This window comes from Hemitrygon akajei, chromosome 1 (genome assembly GCF_048418815.1).
Source record: "Hemitrygon akajei chromosome 1, sHemAka1.3, whole genome shotgun sequence".
Classification (NCBI taxonomy): domain Eukaryota; kingdom Metazoa; phylum Chordata; class Chondrichthyes; order Myliobatiformes; family Dasyatidae; genus Hemitrygon; species Hemitrygon akajei.
The window spans coordinates 113,203,556-113,227,944 of record NC_133124.1 but is presented as its reverse complement, the minus strand read 5'-3'; the positions used below and the strand labels follow the sequence as shown (position 1 = coordinate 113,227,944).

Sequence of the window (24,389 nt, the reverse complement as noted above, 5' to 3'; positions counted from 1 at the left end):
CACCAGCTATTGTATATCCTCCCTTGCTTTCCAAAACATCCTGGGTTAAATCTCATCCAGCCCTAGGGATTCACCAACCTAACTCCTCCCCAATACTGACCTGCTACAAATCTGACAATCTGTTCTCACACCCATTGTTGTCTTTTTGTCTTTGCAGTGAAGTACATGAGGGAAGCCACACCGTACATTCGGAAGACCTCGCCAGTCTCTGAAATTGGATGGGAAACCCTCCCTCCAGAGTCGCCCAGACTTGGCTCAGCTGCCTCAGAGTCTCCCTCCACACCTACCTTCTCTTTGCACATGGAATCCAAGGACAAGAGTATCCCGCTGAAGATGTGTTACGTTACCCGAAGCCTCACTGTCCCAGACCCAGAGAACAGGTAATTCCCCTCTTCCCACAGTCCAATTGTCTTTATATTTACGAGTAGTCTAATTCTAAACTGGCTGAGGTGAGGCATAAGTATTGTCAAATGATCAATGAGCAAATGTACTTCTGTTAACAGCAAAGCGTTGAGACTGTGCTTTCGTTAATTCCATTGAAAGAGCTCTGGGTCACCACGAGTTATGACAACATAAGGAACAGTGAAGTAGAACTGAAAATTCATAAACCCTCCATTACAGTGGGGACGTTACACCACGTCTCCGCCTTCTCTCTCAACATTTCAGAAGGCGTGCCAGCAGCTATATTTCAATAGGAGTTTGAGGAAATTTTGTATGTCACCAAAAACTCTATCAAATTTCTACAGCTGTATGGTGGGGAGTATTCTAACCGGTTGCATCACTGGTATGGAGGGGCCACTGCACAGAGTTGGAAAAAGCTGCAAAGGGTTGCACACTCAGCCAGTTCCTTCCTGGGCACTAATATCTCCACCACTGAGGACATCTTCAGAAGGCAATGCCTCAAGAAATGGCATCCATGACTGAGGGTCCACACCATCCAAACATGCCATCGTTTCTTTACCACCACCAGGGCAGAGGTTCAGGAGCCTGAATAGGCACACTTCATGTTTTAGGAACAATTTCCCTCCATTATCAGATTTCCATGGTCTATCAGCATTCCCTCACTATTTTGTCTTCTTTTCGCGCTGTTTGTTTATTATTGTAACTTGTAAAACAACAATTTCATGACAGTGATGAAAGAAACCTGATCCTGATTCTGAAACCACTTCCATCTCTTCATTATTATACCTTCTGCATCCCTCTTGTGAGTTCTGTCACATCTCATTCTCCCCCTTCCACTTGCACTCTCCCTCCATCCTCTCTCTCCTCTCCCCTTCCTTGCTGTCTTCATCCTTTCTCCTGCTTGCTTTCTCTCCCCTCACTATCTGTATCCCTTTTCTCCCTCTTGCTCCTGCTCCTCTCTTCCCACTTTCCTTCCTCCTCTCCCCTTGCTCTCTCTACCCGCTGTCTTTTCTCATTTCCTCTTGCTGCTGCTTTTTATAACCACTTGCACTATCACTTCTTCCCTGTCTACATTTCCTGCTACTGAGCCCCACCTGCACCCTTCTGTTTGCCTGTTCCCATTATTGTGCCTCGCCCTGATTTCATTGCTGTAGCATCTTTAGCCCTTTGTCACCTCCCAGCTTCTGTCGCCCTTCCCACTCCTCCCTCTGTCCCTCCTCACCTGGATCCACCTATCACCTGCCAGCTCTTGCTCCGCCATTTTCCTCCAGCCCTTTATACTGGCTGTCTTCCCTCAATCTAAGGCTCTTGTCACAACACATCACCAATCCGTTTCCCCCCATAGATGCTGCCTGCCCCACCAAGTTCCTCAAAGATCCTTTGCGTTGCTCCAGTTTCCAACATCTGCGGTCTCTTGTGTCTGCATCACTCACTCTGACGGTATCACTCATCTACAGTACACCCCCTCCTGCTCATGTAAAATTGTCAGGAAGCTGTGGTTTCCAGTACAACTATTTGATATTTCACGAAGACGCACCAACATTTGTATGTTTTAGAACGTGCCTCTCTAGAAATACCACCAATACCACAGAGGTACCGCTTGTGCACAAGTACAACCTTCCAGAACCAAAAAGGCTTTCCACATTTGCACAAAAACCAGAAGGTTGTGCTCGCCATTGTCTCTTACAGTTTAAGATTGTTCATAGAGCCCATATGTCTAAATCTAAACTATCTCGATTCTACCCTGGCATTAGTCCGCTCTGTGATAAATGCAAGAGGGGCGTGGCCTCTCTCATCCATATGTATTGGCTCTGTCCTAGCTTGGAGAAATTCTGGAAAGATGTCTTCACTACACTATCGGGTATTCTGAATCAGCACCTAGAACCTAACCCCTTAATTGCTCTGTTCGGTTTTTGGGGCGAGACAGATTTATGTCTGGGTCCGACCAAATGCCGAATACTATCCTTTGCCTCTCTCCTGGCGAGACGCTTGATCCTCCTTAGATGGAGAGATGTTGCCCCGCCCACTCATGCGCAATGGCTTAACGACATTATGGCCTGCTTGGACCTCGAAAAAATTCATTATTCAGTTCTCAATTCGGATTTAAAGTTCCATAAGGTCTGGGGGCCTTTTATCGAGTACTTTCATAACCTTCCTCTTGACTAGGGTTTTTTTTTCTTTTCGGTCCCTTGCTTTCAGCTCCCTTTTTTTTCCTGGTAGTAGGCATTATTATCCTCTGTTGCTAAGTGTATTCACAGTCTGGGAGTTTGACTGTCCGGACTTATACTGTCTATATTGTGTGGTGGTTGGTCTGGAATTGTTGTTTTTTTTCTTGTGTTGTGGGGTTTGGGGAGGACACTAAGCTCACTTGTCTTTAATTTAGGTGCTTTTTTGTTAAATTCTCTTCCTTTGTAGCATATTGTTATTGTATGCTTAACCTTGCTCTGTATTAATGCTCCTCATTGGGATTTGGGGTTTTTAATTTTGTAAAATGTTTTGAAAAACTAATAAAAAAATTAAAAAAAAAACAAAAAAACCAGAAGGTGCTGGATCATTCGGCTGATCAGCCATCTCCTCTCAAGTGTTCTCTGTATGTGCATTTCTGTACCAGAACTGCTGATCTCCTGCCCATGTTTCGGCCCAAACTGGAGAGTGGAATGACTGCTGGTGTAAGAACATTATTAACATGAAGTTGTAGTTAACCAGAGTGAAGGAGAGTCAGCCAGCACTCTTTGCCTTTAAACTGGGGATACACAGCTTTTTTTTTAATGCCATGGAGCCTTACCATTAACGGACCCCAGGCTGGGAAACACTGCAGACTTAACGAAGAGTTGCTGGTTCACATCCCAGTCTGGTGGCTTGTCCATGACATCTAGGCTGATTCCCCACTGATGGAGGGCTTGCATTTCATTCCAGGGGCTCGGGCTTCATGCAGTTGGCAGCAAACAGGACTCTGACTTCAATACAGTGTATTTGTGAGGTAGAAATTGTGGCTCCAATTTGCCCACATTGTCCACATGGCTTTACTAATTGGGATAACTACAAGTCAGGACAGAGGGGAGGACACACGCTGCTCAGAACAATGCCACGGGAGCCTTGGTTTCATAGCTCACTGGGGGCACGGCGATTGATCTGTGAGTGGAGGTAGCCCTGCTGCCTGTAAACTGCAGAGCCCAAGGGCGAGATACCCACTTCGTCGTGTGGCATCTCGGGCTGTCTCGCTGGCAATGCTGCCACAGCTCTGCCACATCCTGCAGAAGAACACAGCCCACCTGCAGGTTTGCCTAGCATACAGTATATATCACCAGGTCAAGTCATGGCACTATGGGAGCATCTTCACTCGAACTACAGAGGTTCAAGAAGGCAGCTTGGAAATAGTGGCACAGTTGGTGAAGCCACGGCTCCGGAGACCTGGGTTTGTAGCACTAGCTCTATGGGTTTGCATCATCTCCCTGTGACCGTGTGCGTTTCATCAAGTTGTTCCAATTTCCAACCACTTCCCAGCTCTGGTGGGTTAATCGGCTGCTGTAACTTGCCATATGTTGTTGAACGGTGGGATATGGGGAGAAGTTGATGGGAATGTGGAGGAAATAAGTAATGGGATTAACGTAGGATTGGTACCAATGGGTGGTTGATGGTCTGTGGCCTGAAGGGCCTGTTTGTGCTGTATAACTCCATAGCATATCACCACCACACTCTAAAGGGCTGTGAGGGATGAACTGTAAATACTAGCCATGCCTGTACCACATAAAGGTAAAAGCTTCCCAACGACATCTGTACCTCCGAGAAGGTCAGCTGAACATCTTGCCTGCCATTCCCCTTAAAGTCACCCACCAACTAGGAAGCAGTTTGTTTGACGTAAAGGATCACAAGTCTAGAGAAAGATGGTGGGAGTGTGGAGAACCTTATCACACAAACTCTAAATGCTGTATCTAGAGTTCCTTCCTTCCTTCTGCAGTGGGAGGTTGAACATAATCATTCACAATCAGACGTCCATAACTGACACCGTTTTAATTGCTTTCTTTAGGCAGTTTGAATTGCATTCACCCGACTGCAAGCACACCGTGGTGCTGAGGTGCAAAGATGCCCCGACAGCTCAAGCCTGGTTCAATACCATTCAGACCAACGTCAACAGCCTGACATCCAAGGCCATAGCAGAGGTCAAAGATCAACTTGGCAGAACGGGGATAGCTGGCTGCCGAGAGATTCGGCACATGGGCTGGCTTGCGGAAAAAGTAAGGCCACGAGCGATTGTTGTTTGATCATTGGGATGTTTTGCTGCGGGGCTTGGGGAAATGAAGATCCTGTTCAGACAATGGCAGGACAGTGTGAAAATGTTGGAGGTTACAGTCTCTGCCCCATCAGCTGCTTCCTGTATAATAATCACTGTGCACAGAGATTGCCGGATTATGTTACGAGCTGTAAAAGTGCTTTATAAAGTTTCCCCTCATTCATCACCAAGCAGGTTTTGTCCAGTATATTTCTCAGATAACAGGAAGGTTTGAAGGTGGTGTCTGGTTACATTTTTTTTATATTTTCATTGCTGCGTTGGAGGCTATTCAGCCCATCAACCCTGTGATGGATCATGGAGCATTTCCATCAGTTTACTTATTACCCTGCAAGATGGTGTGTCTTATGCTTATTAACACTTGGAGTCACAGAGCAATAATGCATAGACACAGTCCATTCGGCCCAACCACTCCATGCTGACCACAGTGCACACCCAGCTGCTCCCAATTTCCTGCATTGGGCCCACATCCCCCTCAGCTCCAGCATTCCATGTACCTATCCAGTGCTGCTTAAATATTGATGTGCCTGTCTCAACCACTTCCTCGGGCAGCTCACTTCACGTAAGACCGAAAATCGTAGAAGCAGAATTAGGCAATTTGGCCCATTGAGTCAGTGGACAGTGGTCTTCAAACAACAATGGAGCAAGTGGCTTATAAAGTTCAAAGTAAATTTATTATCAAAGTACATGCAATATGTGTCTACCTGAGATTCATTTTCTTGCAGGCATTCACAGATACAATCAAATACAATAGAATCAGCCATCATGGCTGATTTATTGATACCCCACCCCCATTCTTCTGCCTTCTCCCCGTAACCTTTGCCAAGCTGACTAATCATCAACATACCAAGCCCTGCTTTAGATATACCTAATGACATGGCCTCCATGGCCATCTGTGGCAATGAATTCCACAGATTCACCACCCTCCGGCTAAAGAAGTTCCTCCTCCTCATTGTTCTAAAGAAACATCCTTGTATTCTGAGATTGTGCCCTCTGGTCCTAGACTGCTCTCCACATCCACTCTATCTAGGCCTTTGAATATTCGATAGGTTTCAGTTCTTCTGAACTCTAGCAAGTACAGGCCCGGAGCCATAACACATTCTTCAAACGTTACCCCGTTCATTGCCGGGATCGTTTTCGTGAAACACCTCGAGACCCCCTCCGATGCCAGCACCTTCTTTCTAAGAGGAGAGGCTCAGAATTTCTCACTGTATGTCAAATGCGGTCTGACCAATGCCTTGTAAAGCCTCAGCATTACATCCCTGCTTTTATATTCTAGTCCTCTCGAAATAAATGCTAACATTATATTTGCCTTCCTTACTACTGAATCAACCTGCAGGTTAACCTTTAAGGAACACAAAGTACACTGCAGATGCTGTGGTCAAATCAAGACGTACAAACAAGCTGGATGATCTCAGCAGGTCAGGCAACGGATGCTGGCCGACCTGCTGAGTTCATCCAGCTTGTTTGTACGTCTTGATTTAACCTTTAAGGAATCCTGCACGAGGACTCCCTTTGCACTTCTGACTTCTGAATTTGCTCCCTTTGTAGAAAGTAGTCGATGCCTTTATTCCTTCCACCAAAGTGTGTGGCTGTATGCAACACTACACAGTATTCCCTCTGCCCAGTCTCCAAATCCATCCAATCCTTCTGCAAACTCCCTGCTTTCTCAACATTATCTGCCCCGCCACTTATTGCTGTAAATTCCACAATCTTGACCACAAGACCATCAGTTCCATCGTCCAGATCGTTAACATACAACATGAAGAGAAGTGGGCCCAGCACTGAACCCTGCTGAATACCACTAGTCACCGGCAGCCAAACCGTAAAGGTCTCCTTTGTTCCTATTCTTTGCCTCCTGCCAGTCAGCCACTGTTCTGTCTATACTCACCACCCTCTTCCCCAAGCCCCACTTGCAAGGGCATCAGGCTTGGGGTAGCTTACAGTGGTCAATTAACAAACCAGGTTTGGGTGGAAATCAGTACCTGGCAAAAACCACCCAGTCACTGGGAGAACTTGCAAACTTCACGTGGTCAGGGTTGAACCTGGAGCAGTGAGACAGCAGCAGTGACTGGTGCATTAAAATCCCGTGCGTCCGGCTCCTGCTGATTGGTCCACAGTAACAATGAGGTGCCGTGGCACAGGCCAGCTGAAGTTCAGCAGGCAGCATCGTCAACTCTGAACCGGAGGGTTGTGGGTTCAAGTCCAGCCATGGCGTGGTTAACGCGGAATGTGCCTGACCTGTGGAAGGGGAGCCGCAGGGTGCTGCTGCTGGTGTTGTCTCTCATGTGGGATATAAAACTGGGGCTCTGTCTTCTTGTGTGGATGCAATATCTCTCAAACGGTTGTAAAGAAGAGCAGGGATGTTCTCCAGGATGTCTGGAAATTCCAGTATTTATCCATTTCCCTGCTGAATCTGCCTCCACTGCCCTTTACAGCAGCATATGCCCTCGAACACTGTACATTGTGTAAATGATTCTTCCTCGCCCCTGGTCATCTGATTTATCAACACCAATATCTATAATAAATACCACTGGACAGTAGAGTTGGGACAGTGGGAGCTTGCTGTGTCCATATTACCTGCCAGATTTTCAATTGTATAGCAGTGGGCAAACAGCAAGACGCGACTGGTAATCTGTATGGTGCTTTGGAACATCCTGGGGGTTATGAGATGTGTGGAACAACTGCGAGTGTACAGTGAAAGCCATCTGAAATGTGAACTCTTCACACCATTTGTTTCTTGCGCATTTTGTATTCATTTAGCTAATTTTCACTCTCACGAATTCGGTGTGAATAAATCTTTATTCCGCAGCCCAAATTTTTTGGTAGTGGTCGGTGAGATCCTTCAGGGTAAATTGCTGTCTGCTGAACTGCAGTTCGTCGCACACACGTTCCGTGTTAGCGGATTGGAGATGTTCGTCTGCTGAAAGGAGAGCTACTGATGAAGCTGGGGGGTGGTTTTCCAGAGCAGCCAGAAGTTCTTGTGTGCTGCTTTTGGCTGTCTCGTGCCATCCCTTAAAACTATCAGAGCCCTTTCCCACCTCAGTCATTCCCACTTCTCCCCCAAACGATATACAAACTTGAAGATTGCAAACCAGCGGTTGTAAGGCTCTTGAATGCACCTCTTGTACAATAAAGATGAACTACTGATCTTTCAGTCCACCTCGTCACGGCCCCGGAACCTTATTGTCTGCCTGCACTGCCCTTTCTCTGTAAATGTAACAGTATATTCTGCATCCTGTTGTCGCTGTTCACGTGATCTGTCTGGATGGAACACCAACAATGTTTTTCAAGGTATCTTCATACATACTACCAAGAACCCTGAAATACTGGTGACATCCCACAAAGACTGGACTGTCCCAACTACTTCCCCAGCATCCGTTCACGTACTCCGACAGATTAGAGGTGAATTAAGCATGCTGTCATGTAGGAAACCTTTTGAGCATTAGCCTGGGGGCAAAGGCAAAGAATGTCAACACAGATCATATGTTTTTCAAGCTAGTTAAGAACATTGCATTCTGCTCATTTAGTGTGAACAAGAGATTATTTGGGAAGATCCAGGTTTGAAGGGATGAAGCAGTTCTACTTTTAATAAGTCTGCTGGAAAAATGAGGGAAGGGAAATTGGTCAATTCCCCCAGTATTGAGAACTGAGTGTAGTGGGGAGATGGTCAGTGTAAAGAGGAAAGGGGCAGTGGTGAGACAGGGATCAGTAGGTGATAGGTGGATTAAGGAGGGGCGAAGGAGTAATGGGCAGATAGAGCCAGGTAGGGGAGGCAGAGGGGGTGGAATTGAGAAACAGAGGCAAGTGGGTGATGGGTGGCAGTTTCTTTAACAAAGGACAAATGGGGGGAGGGTGAAGGTGGAGACGGGAGCTGGAGGGTGATAAATAGGGGCACAAAGGCTATGAGTGTTTGGTGTCCACAATTCTGCTTTTACTGCTGAGTTTAAATAGAACCTATTTTTTTCTTGGTCTGCAGACAAACCGTTCTCCAGTTTCTGGGTTCTGAGAATGACCGGTGATCCAATGTGGGGTCCACAGATAATGCCATCGGTTATTGGGATTGTTGCTGTTTCTGAAGGAGACTGAGACAGCCATCAAATCTTTTCCTCCCTCCAGCTTGATAATGTCTTGTCAAGATGCAGCTTGGAATCGATCGTCTGTTGCAGGAAAGCCCCGTTGGACTGGAGTGTGTGGTCTACCCGGTGGAGGCAGCAGAGTACAGAAGTTGTCCGTGCCGGAACCACTAGATTCAAAAACAATTACTTGCCCCTAGCTGGCTGGCTGACCAACAGCACCACACCCACATCACCAACTACTCTCCGCACCCTCGCCCACCCCACCATGCACTGCCACTTTATGCTTTCGGTTCAGTCCACCCCACCCCTCTGTCACAGTTACTGTCTTACTGTGATTTCCTATGCCCTGCTGCTGCCTAGAAGAGTTTCTCTTGCCAAGAGTCACGTTATCACTTTATCGTTTCCTGTCAGTGTCACCTCGTTTGCAGAGGCTCCTGTAGCTGGTGTCATTGTATGTACATACAATCAGTCTATGTACATCGGTTAATCTTTGTATATATGGCCGTACCCGGTTACTTGTGCACTGTGTTCTATAGGATTGGTGTTATATTTATTTTTGTGTTTTTTCTGCTGCCTATGATCCACAGTAACAATCATTTCACTCTGCTTCACACTCGGGTACTGAAGAGTGATAGAGGGCACTGCCGTTCAGCCGAGTCAGTTCGACAGAGACATTCTTCTTGTGGAAGTGAGAGCCCATTCTGTCATGCTCTTGGTGGATGAGTCAACAATGACCTTCAGACGTTCATTCTCTAGTGCACTCTGTACTTGCAGCTCGATGGTCCAGGTTGGAATGGCCCTGGTCTGGGAGTGGAGCTGCTGTAGGTCAGAGTGTGGTTTGGCTCTGCGGACCAGCTGGTCTCCCATGTGAAATTACCAAAGAACACAGAACAGCACAATGACAGACTCTTCGGCTCACAACTTGATGTTACTTCGAACTAATCCCACTTGACAGAACACGGTCCACATCCCTCTATTCCCCGCCTGTTCACGTACATGTCTAAATGTCCTTAAAACACTGCTGTCATGTCTGTTTCCACCACCTCCACCAGGCTGTTCCACGCTGGAAGTGGGGGGAGGATCTTAAAACTTGCCCTTTTTCTTCCTCACACTTTAAAGCTATAAACTCTAGTGTTCAACATTTCTGCTGTGGGGTAAAGATTCTGACTGTCTACCCTATCATAATTTATAATGCTTTATCAGTGTTCCCCTCAAGCTCTGAAACTTGGTGCACAGAAAAAAAACAATGCATGTTTGTCCAATGTTCTTTGCAGTTAACCCTCTCCGATCCAGGCAGCATCCCGGTGAATCCCTTCTGCACCCTCTCCAAAGCCTCCACATCTGTCCTGTAATGGATGATACTGCAAGTGCATCCTAATCAAAGCTTGCTGGAGGTGATGTGCAGCGTTGCAGTGAGAAAGATTGAAAAATGTTGGTCGATGATTCAGCCTTGTGAAAATAGAAGTAGCAGTAACTATTCAGCCTGCCCCGCCAATCAGCGTGATGACACCTGACCTTCTCCATGCCAATACCCCATAAACCCTCAATCCCTTGATATTTTTTCAATAATTTATCTACCTCCTCTTTAAATATATCTGCACACCGCCGATCTAGCAAATTCCTGAAAGTGCTGTGAGACTGTGGACCTATTGATTAAGATGATGGCCTGCTTTTGCAATGCAGACTACAGGGGGGAGTGAATATCTGACAGCAGACAGAAACCTCTTGACTGCTGGAGCCAAGGGCTTTTGTAAGGTCAAACAAAAGCATTCAAACAAATTCTACGTTTAAAAATAAAGCAAAACAGTTCTGCTTTTTGTAGCTGGTTTTGAATAGAATTTTAGAAACAAAACCAAGTTAATTCCTCTTTTTTTTTGATAGGTCAGTGCCCTGCAAACTGCTGATGTACATGCTTTCTAGCAGTTCACATTGGCTTGATTGCCTTTTTCCTTTCACTTCTAATGTAAACGGATGTGGTTCACAGTCATCTTGGTCAGCATGGAACAGTTGGGCCAAATGGCCTGGTTCTGTCTTATATAATTCTAACTCAAAGTTGGATTGGGCTGTAAGTCTGCTTATCGAGGCGGAGCAATGACCATAAGACCAAGGGTATAGGAGCTGAATTGATCCAGTCAGCCCCTTGAGTCTGCTCTGTCATTAAACCATGGCTGATTTATTCCTCTCAACCCCATTCTCCTATCTTCTCCTTGTCAGCGTTGATGCCTTTACCAATCAAGAACCTATCAGCATCTGATTTAAATGTACCCACTGACTGCCTTCATAGCTGTCTGTGGCAGTGAATGCCATAGATTCACAATCTTCTGGCTGAAGAAAGCCCCCCACCTCTGTTCTAAAGGGACGTCCCTGTAGTCTGATGCTTGCCCTCTGGACTTAGACATCCCCACTATAGGAAACATCCTCTCCGCGTCCACTTTATCTAGGCCTTGCGATATTTGATAGGTTTCAGTGATACCCACTGTCATTCTTCAAAACTCCAGAGCCATTAAATGCTCTTAGTACATTAACCCTTTCATTCCAGGATCATTCTTGTAAGCCTCCTCTGGATCCTCTCCAGTATAAACACATACTTAGATATGGGGCCCCTAAATTGCTCCCAATGCTCTGTGTGGTCTGACCAATGCCTTATAAAGACTCAGCATTATACAGTACCCTTCCTTTCATGTTCTAATTCTCTTGACAGACAGACATTATTGATCCCGAGGGAAATGAAATGAAAGCTAACATTGCAATTGGTTTCCTTACCACCAAATCAATCTTCAAGTTAAACTTTACTGAATGCCACACAAGAACTTCCAATTTACTCCCCATTTAGAAAATAGCCTATTCCTTTCACCAAAGTGCATGACCATTGATGCACCATCAATAACTCTCTGAGATGTGAGGCGAGATATCGGCTTTTATTGACTGGAAGAAAGAACAAGCAGCAATTGACCACCATGCTACATCCTGGAGACTGAGGGCAGGGCTCAGGCCTCAATTGCCTTTATACCGGGGTCTGTGGGAGGAGCCACAGGAGCAGTCAGCAGGGGGGGCGTGTCCAGACAGGTATATGTAGTTTACCACAACCATACACTTCCTTATTCTGTATTCCATCTGCCACCCCTTTGCCCATTCTCTAATCTGTCTTAAGTCCTTCTGCAAGCTCCCTGCTCCCTCAACACTCCCTGTCCCTCCAACTTTCTTTGTATTGTACACAAACCTGGCCACAAAGCCATCAAGTCCATCATCCAAATCATTGACGTACAACATGAAAAGGAGCAGTCCCAACACTGACCCCTGCAGAATACCATAGACTTTCACTGGCCTCCATGTTTAGTGGATGGCAATCAACACCGTAAATACTTGAACCAATATGCTAAACACAACTCTTTAAAAGAATTGGCATAGGAACTGGCCTACTGCATTGTATGATCATGTAGTGTCTCTTTAATCCTCCATAAACTTTTACTTCTCTTTTCTCACTGGTGTGGCAGAAGATGCATAAGCTTAAAAGCACGTGCCACCAGACTCAAGGATATCTTCTATCCCACAGTTATCAGACCTCTCATACACTGAAGATGAATTCTTGATCTCCCCGTCTTCCTGAAGCATTCTGCATTCTGTTTCCTTTTTACTATCTTGACGTACAGAATGATCTACCTAAAGGGCACAAAGTTTTTTACTGTATCTCGGTGACAATAATAATCAATACACCTGAAAATTACTTCTAGTAATGTTATTTTTACCAGTTTAGAAACCAACACAGAAACCCTTCCTTCATTCCAGGCGGTTGCTGTCTGAGGCTGACAGAAGCACTGTGCCATCTTCTATTTATACCAAAGCCACTCCACCTTGTCAGTCTGTTGTGGATGAAGAAAGTTAGCTTGGACGTGACAGTCAGAGTTGCAGTCTTGTGAGAGACGGTGGGGGGGGGGGGGGGGTGCACAATGTACTGACAAGTAGACCAGACATGAGGTTTCCTCAAGCACTCATTTCCCTGTCTTGCATTACAAAATCTGCAATGCCCTAATTTAAATGTGCTGAATTCAGCAGAGTGACCTCCTGATTACCAGGATGCCGTCTGGATTAGAGGGCATGTGCTTTACGGAGAGGTTCGACAAATTTGGGTTGTTTGCTCTGGATTGACGAGGCTGAGGGGAGACCCGATAAAAGTTTATAGGGTTATGAGAGCTCTAGATGGCCAGTATCTTCTTCCTAGGGACAAAATGTTTACTATTAGAGGAAATCAATTTAAGGTGAGGGGGGGGAAACTACAAAGGTGATGTGCAGGCAAGTTTTTTTTAAACAGAGAATGGTGGGTGGCTGGACTACTCTGCTAGGGGTGGTAGTGAAGGCAAATACAGCACGGGAACATGCAGGAGATGGAGGGATACAGACATTGTGTAGGTAAAAGGGATTAGCTTGGTTTGTCATTTAATTGCTAGTTCAGCACTACACCCTGGGTCTAGGGGTCTGTTCCTGTGCTGTACTGTTGCGTTTCTGTCAAGTTAGACACGTCTTCAGGTATGGAATCCTTTAATTGAGGGCTTCATTTATTTTAAGTCTGCATTTTTAAAAGTTGTCCTTTTTTAAAAAAAAAGTCCTGAAATTAATCATCAGTTGTGAGAAGAGTCCTTTAATTCAGTGGAGCCTTGGTCACTGAGTGCTCATGTTGATATCTTGTGGCTCTGGTTGTATCCCTGCTCTGTAATTGTGGTTTGACTACAGGGGTATCCCAGGGAGAGCTGGATGACTGTGCCTCCCAGACCCGTTTTATCTTGTGGCCACAAAATAACTGCTTGCCTATCGAGGTCTCAGGAATTGTCCAAAGGAGGAGGAATGGAAACTGTCTTGGGCCTGTTCCTTATGTGCTGAACACTTGGCGGGGATGGGAAAGAGGGAGAGTATAGCATTTCATACAAACAGGAAGCTCAGACTATTGGGAAACGTGGAAATACAGAGATGCCTTTTACTTAACTAACAAAGTAGATTTTACAAGCAGTGGGTAAGAACCTTCCTTCCTATTGCATCTCCCCTTCTCAACCCCAAAGGTGTCAGCACTGAGCTCAGAGAACACAGAGTCCCGATGTCAGTCTACTAGTTTGAGAATATGCAAAGAGAAAGTAACATTCTTTAACCCGTGTCACACTTGCAAAATTTCTACCATCTCCCCATCTGCTCGATACTATTATGAACTTCTCATGTTATTGTCAAGTGGTCTTGATTCTAAAAATGGCTTTGGCAGGGTGTGGTGATTGTGTTTTCCTGTGACAGAGGTGTGACACAAATGCTGATGTTGGGCTGGGGGTGGTCTGCCCTAATGGAGTTGGGCTGGGGGTGGTCTGGCCTAATGGAGTTGGGCTGGGGGTGGTCTGGCCTAATGGTTCCCTGTCTTTGTCTCTCTGCAGCCGATGGTAGAGGGTGAGAAGAGAAGCTGGAAGCCGGTGCTGGTTGTACTCACTGAGAAGGACATGCTTATGTATCCTAGTATGCCTCGGCTGAAGGACTCCTGGCTCAGCCCAGCCTGCACTTACCCACTGCTTGCCACCAGGTAAGAGGGCAGAATGTGAGGAAATCCTTCGGTTTACCAGTGGGAACTTCACTTTCCTGTTACGAAGGCGGCAACTTCAAGTTTGGTTTAGCTTTGATTAAACGACTCTTTGCATCTCTCCTTCTTTCACCACCCTCCATATGAGATGCCCCTACCTCCCCCAGCCCACCCGCAATCCTGCCGCTGCAGATGCATGCATTCCCCGCAGGCCAGACCGGAACTTGATCGGAATTTTGAGTCTCACTTCTGCAATTCCTGGTCTGTCACCAATAGATCCAGCATGGCCGTCGCTGTTGAGGCCCTTTGCTCCGACCCCTACAAATGACACCTGAATTCAGCCTGAAAGGCAGATTGGACACTGTATCCCCAATTTTACTTGGCACATCAGTTCATTCAGTGAGTGAGTGGGGCTTAACTGTGATCCTCCCCTTCACCACGTTCCCCCTTCCTTGCCACTTGTCCATCTCTCCTAATATCTCCAGTGAGTGCTCTCCATCTGAGATTTAACAGTCCTGCTTTGACTGTTGGTGTTGGAGATAACTCTACATTTCTCCTGTAGAACTTCACTCTTCAAAGACCTGGCTGTTAATTTGTGGGCTTCATCTCCAACCCCTCCCTCTCCAAAAGAGTTATTTTCTGTCCCATCCTTTGTTTCCTAGACCAGGTCAGAACATCAGACCTGCCAATTGCAGTGCCCAGTACCACTTGTCAAACCCTCGCGTGTCAGGTCAAACGCTCAACTCTGCTCAGTGTTCCAGATTTGCAGGAGGTTATGTGAGCAGTTCCTGCAGGGACAAGCAGATACACGGGCAAACACACATAGACGAGCACAAACAAACAGGGAGAGACACGCACACATGTGCACAGTCACACAGGCATGGAGACTCGTGTACGGGCACATCCCATGAGGGCAAGTTAAATCCCTCAACAAATCTATCAACATACCCTGAGCTCCTCTGATAAGCAGCAGGAAGATGAGTGAGATTGTGCTGGGATCTGCTTGAGGCCTAAAAGTGGGTGCTTTCTGCTCCCAGCCTGGGTTACTGAGAAGGGGGGCTGAACACAGGGCAGAATAATTACAACTTTGAAGGAGAGTTCTCTTTTTATGTTGGGAATATTTTTACCCAAAATATTTTTTAAAAGGCAAGGATCCTTGATGAAAAAGAATTAATAGCAGTATCTGATGATGGATTTGCCAGCACTGAAATGCCGACTAATTTCCCTTAAATCATTAAAACAGATTTTCACACTCTCTAGGAAAATTCTGCATTCAGGAAAAACAGGATGAGAAATCCTGTTCTTGCTGTGTGCCAGAGGAAACTTGCCTCCGGAAGTGAGAAGAGTAATCTGTTTATTGTTTTATGCAACCAAGTGAATCTGATCACTGCTGTTGACCCAAGATGATGTAAGCCTTGAAGATATTATCCAGCCCGGTCTGATTTGCCACATCCAAAGTTCCCAGAAGAGTTGATGTATCTTGTAACCATCTAGCCAGCTTCTTCCCACAAACCTTAGTTGGTTTGACTCGGACCTTTTAATGTTAGAAGTTGTTTACCTAAGGGGCTGTTTTAGTGCCTTCACTGACACTCTGCGTTCCATTGTTAGTTTTGATCAATCATCTTGGCTCTGGGGATCTCCTGATGGAACCTTATAGCTGAAATGAAGCTAGTGAATAGATCTCTCTGTCTGTCTCCAACCCTTCTCCAGGAACCCCCCCCCCCACCTCCTTCGTCCCCTCGCAAGTCTCCCAGGAGCAGCTTCCTGTAGTTCAGTGTTCCTCTGGTATAAAAATGTATTAATTCAATATAATATCCTTAAGGTTTTAATTGAAAGATTGCAGTTTGTTTCATCAGGAAGTTAGTGATGCATTGGACCGTACAGCACAAGCTCAGATCCTTTGGTCCATAATGCAAACTTGAACTACATCTGTCTGTATATGAACTATATCCCTCCATTCCTTGTCTCCTTCTGCATCTGTCTAAGTGCACCATGGTACTTGACACTTCCACCTTGGGGGGAAAAAAGATCTAACTATCTACTCTACACATCTCATAATTTTATATACTTTGATCTTAACCTGTGGAGCAGGTTAAGACCTACAAGTATCTGGGAGTACAGTTAGACGAGAAGCTAGACTGGACTGCCAACACAGATGCCTTGTGCAGGAAGGCACAGAGTCGACTGTACTTCCTAAGAAGGTTGGCGTCATTCAATGTCTGTAGTGAGATGCTGAAGATGTTCTATAGGTCAGTTGTGGAGAGCGCCCTCTTCTTTGTGGTGGCGTGTTGGGGAGGAAGCATTAAGAAGAGGGACGCCTCACGTCTTAATAAGCTGGTAAGGAAGGCGGGCTCTGTCGTGGGCAAAGTACTGGAGAGTTTAACATTGGTAGCTGAGCGAAGGGCGCTGAGTAGGCTACGGTCAATTATGGATAACTCTGAACATCCTCTACATAGCACCATCCAGAGACAGAGAAGCAGTTTCAGCGACAGGTTACTATCGATACAATGCTCCTCAGACAGGATGAAGAGGTCAATACCATTAGGCTTTACAATTCTACCGCCAGGACTTAAGAACTTTTTAAAAGCTATTATTAATGCTTTTTGAGATAGTGATTTAGAATCATATCATATTTTTTACTGAGTTAAGTATTGTATGTAATTAGTTTTGCTACAACAAGTGTATGGGACATTGGAAAAAAAGTTGAATTTCCCCATGGGGATGAATAAAGTATCTATCTATCTATCTATCTATCTATCTAGGTTTCCTTTAGTTTCCAAGGCTCCAGAGAAAACAACCAAAGTTTATCCAGCTTTTCCTTGTAGCTAATACTCTCCAATCTGGGCAATATCCTGGTGAATCTTTCTGCACTCTCTCCAAAGTCTCCATATCCTTCCTGTAAAGCAGTGACTCGAACTTCATATAATTATCCAGACCTAACCAAAGTTCCATATAGCTGCCACATAGCTTCGTGACTTACTCTCGGTGTCCTGACTGATAAAGGGAAGTACGCGGTTCACCTTACAACTAACTAGTCACCACACCAATGATCAAAACAGAACTAAAGTTCATTAGTCTTTTATACAATAGTGAAAATTGTAGTACAGTTACCTAAAATAATGTAACACTAAACTGCACTACAATTACTACACTGTAATAACGCTAATTCAACCCAGAGAACGACAGATAGGTCCAACAATGTCACTAGCAGGTGATCTGGTTGCTTATGGGGTTTTTCTGTGCAGGAATCACCACAGAAGCAATTCCACTTCAGAGGCATTTCACTGGCATCTGGAACATGATTTCCCCCATTATTCCCACTGCCTGGATTTTACTTCCTGTGTAGTACAATTTCCTCCAGCCTTAGATTCCCATTTCTCCTGCATCAGGAGAAACCCCAATCCCGAGACCCAGGTTTAACCCTGGCCTCCAGTGCTCTGTGTGTGGAGTTTGCACGTTCTCCCTGTGATCACGTGGTCTCCTCCCACGCCCCTAATTGGCCACTGTACTCTGCGCCTTGTGTGAGGGTAAGTGACAGGAAGATTATCTGCATCTCTAGAGCTATGAAGTGGGAGATGTGTTAACTGCCTTTGATGTCATATTGACCATCACAAGACCCTCTTCAGGAGGATATCGACTTTGAGCTGCAGTACAGAGAGCTCAAAGCTTCTCAAAAGGACATGCTTTAAGGAGCATTGTGGAGGAAGAAAGCGGCAGAATGGTTTGTATCTCCAGCGCTCAGGGCTTCAGCAGCTGAAGTTGGGGCAGCTATTGTGGGGCTATTGGAGGACAACCAAGCAGTCATAATTGGAAGAACACAGATAGCTTGGAGAGTTGTATGATGAGATGATATAATGGTACAAAGGGACTTAGGGACAATGTAACTGGGAGTTTGTGAGTGTGGGGATAATGATGAATGGGACTTGTTAATTGTTTAAGTCTGGTGCACCACCTCTAAAATTGGGAATGGCTACTAATTCATGGAAGGCTGGTGGGATTGCATTGGAAAAGTGGCGTCCGGAGATAACAAAGGCACGTACGAGCACTTCAGATGATGATGCACTGAAGACAATTCCGAACAGCCGCAGCTGCTGTTGTTTGTATTCCCCGAGGATAAAAATATAGCCATTAGTTAGATGAATAAACTTTTGCTGCACAGTGAGGTGACCCTGATTAACTCTACCAAGAGCTAGCACCTCAGATTAGGTTCAGATTAACTTATTGTCCGAAACAGTGGTTGAAATGAAATCCCTTGTTTGCATGAAGCTCACAAATTGTATAATATCAGTGTCAGAATCAGGTTAAGTATCATCGGCATGTGCTGTGAAATTTGAAATGTGTTATTGTGAATAAATACGAGTGCAGAACAGCAGATTGGTGCAAAGAGAAAAGTATCAACAATGGAATAGCTGTGGGAGTTATTCTAAGTTTAATGAATTTTAATGGAGAGTCCGAGAATGTGGCATCACCTCTGAAAAGGGGTGATTGGTTCAGAAATCTGACAGCAGTGGAGAAGAAGCTGCTCATTAGAGGGGAGAAAGAATTAATTTAGTATCTTTTTATTCTATAATAAAGTCTGTGCTAAACAAAAGCAGTGTTGGCAAGGAGAGCAGCCGGTGGACTTGTTCAGTAACTCGTTTCCCACTTGTCAGCAGTGAATAGTTAATACAAGGGACCAGCATTAAATCCGGAAACAGACTGCAAAGTAAGTGTTGCTCCAACAACGCTGACTTATCATTTCCCACTGACGAACCACTGGGTCTTCACTGGCGTACATCATACAGCAGCAACAGTGGAAAAGAGCTCTTCAGATCGCAAATGTTTCAGCGAGATTCTTTCTTCCTCAGGGCAGGTGCCAGCACGATCAAGACAACGCAACTGTCATGGGCAGGAAAGAAAAATAAGCTAGGCATTAATTTGTAAAGCTGTTTCCTCCCTTTCTGTGGAAGGAATTTGATGGCATTGGTGAGTCAGTAATGGAACAAGAGTGTATTGTAGAGAGCGGGGTCAAGCAAGGGTCATGGGAGAAATTTCACCTGGCAATGATCAACCTGCCATTAAATTCTGTCTGGAAACAGTTCAAAGAGGAATTAGTGTACGAGATCTGGCACAGACAACTGGAACCTCTGTCAGTCCTTCCCTGAGCGTGGTAGTCACCTTCCCACCAGAAGCCTGCTCCAAATCTAACTTAGTAGCTGGGGCTCAGTTGGACCCCTCCTGCCTTGGACCTGGAGGGCTGTGGGTTCAAGTCCCAGTGCAGTGACATGAGCGCAAGGATTGTGGTCGGGTTTCCAGAGCAGTCCTGAGGGATTACAGCACTGTTCAAAAAGAAAAATGCCTTCTAAAAGAATCTCTTTCACAAAAAGAGAAGTAACACTTACCATTTTCCAGTCCTCTGGGAACGTTTCAGAATCTATTGATTCTTGAAAGATCACTTCTCATGCTGGCACAATCTCCTTGGTTACCTCTTTTAGAACCACAGGGTGTAGTCCATCTGGTCCAGGTGATGTCTCTACCTTCAGACCTTTCAGGTTCCCAAGCACCACCACCTCAGTAATAGCAACAACGCTCACTTCTGGCCCCTGCCACTCAGCTTTCTGGCATACTGCTGTTGTCTTCCACAGTGAAGTGACAGATGAGGTACCATCGGATTGGAGGATAGCCAATGTCATTCTGCTGTTCAAGAAAGGCTCTAAAAATAAACCAGGAAATTATAGGTTAGTGAGCCTGACATCAGTCGCGGGAATCTTATTGAAAGGTATTCCGAGGGATCGGATGTATAAGTGTTTTGATAGACATGGGCTGATTAAGGAATAGTCAGCATGGCTTTGAGTGTGGTAGGTGCTGTCCGGCCAGTCTTAAGTTTTTTTGAGGAAGTTACCAAGAAAGTTGATGAAGGCAAAGCAATGGATGTTGTCTACACGGCAAAGCATTTGACAAGGAGGTTGCTCAAAAAGGTTCAGTCACTTGGCATTCGAGGTGAGGTGGTAAACTCGATTAGACATGGCTTTGTGAGAGTGGTAGTAGATGGTTGCCTCTCTGACTAGTGGAGTCCCACAGGGATCAGTGCTGGGTTCATTGTTGTTTGTCATCTATAACAACAATCTGGATGATAATATGGTTAGCTGGATCAGCAAATCTGTGATGACAGCAACATTGGGGCTGTAGTGGACAGTGAGGAAGGCTCACTGTGAGATCTGACCCAGCTGGAAACATGGCAGATGGAATTTAATGCAGACAAGTGCAAGTGTAGCTCTTTGGTAGGACCAACCAGGGGTTGGTCCTACCAAACCCTGTACCATTGCACAGTGAATGGTAGGGCACTGAGGAGTGTGGTAGAACAAAGGGATCTGGGTATATAGGTCCACAATTTATTGAAAGTGCTGTCACAGGTAGATAGGATTACAAAGAGTGCTTTGGGAAAAATGGCCTTCATAAATCAAAGTACTGAGTACAGGAGGTGGGGTGTGATGTTAAAGTTGTATAAGATGTTGGTGAGGCTTGATTTGGAGTATTGTGTCCAGCTTTGATCACCAGCCTACAGGAAAGATGTAAGTAGTAGTTTCCAAGAATTTTCTTTAAGGAACGGTGCCTCAGAAAAGGGGGAGTCCATTATTAAGGACCCCCATCACCCAGGACATCTTCCCGGTGTTACTGTCAGGAAGGAGGTACACACTCAGCAATTCAGGAGCCGCTTCTTCCCCTCTGCCATCTGGTTTCTAAATGGATATTGAACCCATGAACACTACCTCACTTTCTTTTTGTTATTTCTGTTTTGCACTAATTTTAATTTAACTTTTTAATATACATACTATATATGTATTTAGTGTAATTCATTTTTTTGTGTTGATCACATATTGCATTTTACTGCTGCTGCTAAAATAACAAATTTCACAACATACACCAATGATACTAAACCTGGTTCTGATTCTGAACAAGGTTGAAAGCGTACAGAGAAAATTTACAGGGACATTGCCAGGTCTAAAGGACCTGAGTTATAAAGAAAAATTGAATAGGTAAGGACTTTATTCCTCGGAAGGTAGAAGATTGAGAGGAGAATTGATGGAGGTATACAAAAGTATGAAGGGTGTAGACAGGGTAAATGCAAGCAGGCTTTTTCCACTGAGATTGGGTGGGACTACAACCTGAGGTCATGGGTTAAGGATGGAAGGTGAAAAGTTTAAGGGGAACAGGAAGGGAAACTTCTTCACTTAGAGGGTCGTGAGAGTGTGGAAAGAGCTGCCAGCACAAGTGGTGCACACAAGCTCAATTTCAGTGATTAAGAGGAGTTTGGATAGGTACATGGATGGTAGGATATAGTCTGGATGCAGGTCAGTATTTTATATGTATATGTACATATAATTCTTATTTAATATAAAAATGTGATCTCCTCTATATTATCAGCTTTCTCCCTGGTGGGCTCAGCCACAAGCTGCTCCAAAGAGCCATCTTTCATTGAATTGACTTTACTTCCTTCATCTTTCATATCCATGAGGAAAAATCTTTACATTCCATCTGTTTAAATGTGGAATCATAGTAATTTATAATAAACGAACAGTCAATGTAACATAGAATACACTTAGATCAGCATGAGTTCATCAGTCTGATGGCCTGGTGGAAGAAGCTGTCCCGGAGCCTGTTGGTCCTGGCTTTTATGCTGTGGTATCATTTCCTGGATGGCAGCAGCTGGAATAGATTGTGTTTGGGGTGACTTGGGTCCCCAGTGATCCTACAGGCCCTTTTTACACACCTGTCCTTGTAAATGTCTTGAATCATGGGACGTTCGCAACTACACATGCACTGGGCTGTCTGCACCACTCTCTGCAGAGTCCTACGATTGAGGGAGATACAGTTCCCGTACCAGGCAGTGATGCAACCAATCAGGATGCTTTCAATTGTGCCCCTGTAGAAAGTTCTCAGGATTTGGGGGCCCATACCAAACTTCCTCAACCGTCTGATGTGAAAGAGGCGCTGTTGTGCCTTTTTCACCACACAGCTGGTGTGTAAACCACGTGAGGTCCTCGGTGATATGGATGCTGAGGAACTTAAAGCTGTTTACCCTCTCTACCCCAGATCTATTGATGTCAATAAGGGTTAGCCTGACTCCATTCCTCCTGTAATCCACAACCAGCTCCTTTGTTTTTGTGACATTGAGGGAGAGGTTGTTTTCTTGACACCACTGTCAGAGAGATGACTTCTTCCCTGAAGGCCACCTCATTATTGTTTGAGATTAGGCCAATCAATGTAGTGTCATCAGCAAATTTAATTAGCAGATTAGAGCTATGAGTGGTGACACAGTCGTGGGTATACAGGGAGTAAAGGAGGGGGCAGTACACAGCCCTGAGGGGCTCCTGTATTGAGAGTCAGAGGGGTGGAAGTGAGGAAGCCCACTTTTTCTACCTGCCGGCGATCTGACAGGAAGTCCAGGATCCAGCTGCACAAGGCAGGATCAAGGCCGAAGTCTCTGAGCTTCTTGTCGAGCCTGGATGGAACTATGGTATTGAATGCTGAACTGTAGTCCAAGAACAGCATTCTCACATAAGCATCCTTCTTCTCCCGATGAATAAGGATGGTATGTAGAGCAGTGGCTATTGTGTCGTCTGTTGAGCGGTTGTGTTGGTAGGCGAATGGTAGGGGGTCCAGTTTGGATGGTAGCAAGCTGCAGATGTAATCCTTGACCAGCTTCTCAAAGCATTTGCTTATTATTGAGGTGAGTGCGACAGGATGCCAGTTGTTCAGGCATGTTACTTGGGTCTTTTTTGGTAGATAATTTGAAACAGTAGGACACTCTACACTGGAAGAGGGAGAGATTAAAAATGTCAGTGAACACACCTGTCAGTTGTGCTGTGCACATCCCGAGTACTCACCCCAGGGTGCCGTCCAGTCCCGCAGGATTGTGACTGTCCACTTGTTGGAAACATCTGCGTGCCTCAGAGATGACCAGGTTGCAGGTTGTAGCGATGACTTTCCTCAGAGACTCAGAGTTAGCATTCTACAAATCCCTTCTCTTTGTTCCAGCACCAAAGAGATTTTCCCAATCTGCCTGCATATTGAAATTCCCCATAATTGTCACAACATTGCCCTTTGACAAGCCTTTTCTGTCTCCAGTTGTGTTTTGTAGCCCACATCCTGGATACTGTTCAGAGGCTGATGTACAACTCCCATCAGGGTCTTTTTACATTTGCAATTTCTTAACTCTACCTGCAAGGGTTCTACTTCCTCTGATCCTATGTCACTTCCAAGTACTTGATTTCATGTTATACCAACAAAGCCACCCACATCTTTGCCCAACTGCCTGTCCTCTCAATACGATATATATTCTTGGATGTTGAGCTCCCAGTTGTGATCATCTTTCAATCATAACTCTGTCATGCCCACAACTGCATACCTGCCACTTTCTATCTTTGCTACAAGATCATCTACCTTATTTTGTATACTGTGTGTGTTCAAATATAACACATCCAGTCCTGTACTCACCATCCTTCTATAATTTGTCTGCAGATTGCCTGAAGTTAAATTTGTGTCCCTTTCTAAGCTTTTTGTCTAATTCTTTATTCTGGAGACTCAAGTAATTTCTCCTGTGCTCTTCTTTCCTTTTGCTTTGTCCATACTTTTCCAAGCTGTTGAACCCACCACCCTACTATTCATTTAAAGCCCCATCAAGAGCCCCAGTTGCACCATTCACCAGGATCCTGGTCCCAGCATGGTTTAGGTGGAGACTGCCCCATCTGAACAGCTCCCTCCTTCCCCAATACTGGTACCAGTGATACCACTACTCCTGGTACTGAAGTGATACTTGAAGCAGTGATATCTGCCTCATTGGCCCAAGCACTGCCCACTGAATAACGACTGACAGAAAACAGCAACTGTAATTTATGGCCTGACCTCTTGATTGTGATTGGACAATTATTTGTAAGAGAGTGCACCATGAAGTGAAGTAGCAAAGAGACTATAAGTGTACAGATCTTTGTTGTATAGAAAACCCTGATATAATTTTAAATATTTGATTTATGTGATATTTTATATACTATATATAATGTAATACGTAATGTTTAATGGTATTATTTGTTCT

General features: G+C 45.1%; 1 protein-coding gene across 1 annotated transcript in view; it reads left to right on the top strand.

Moving 5' to 3' along the window:
- sntb1 (syntrophin, basic 1) overlaps nt 1-24,389 on the top strand; it is a 115,175-nt gene that overhangs the window by 80,360 nt on the left and 10,426 nt on the right. Inside the window, exons 3-5 of the mRNA XM_073050274.1 lie at nt 158-380; nt 4,430-4,637; nt 14,178-14,320. Of these exons, the coding sequence (XP_072906375.1) occupies nt 158-380; nt 4,430-4,637; nt 14,178-14,320 (574 nt within the window). The remainder of the gene's footprint in view (nt 1-157; nt 381-4,429; nt 4,638-14,177; nt 14,321-24,389) is intronic.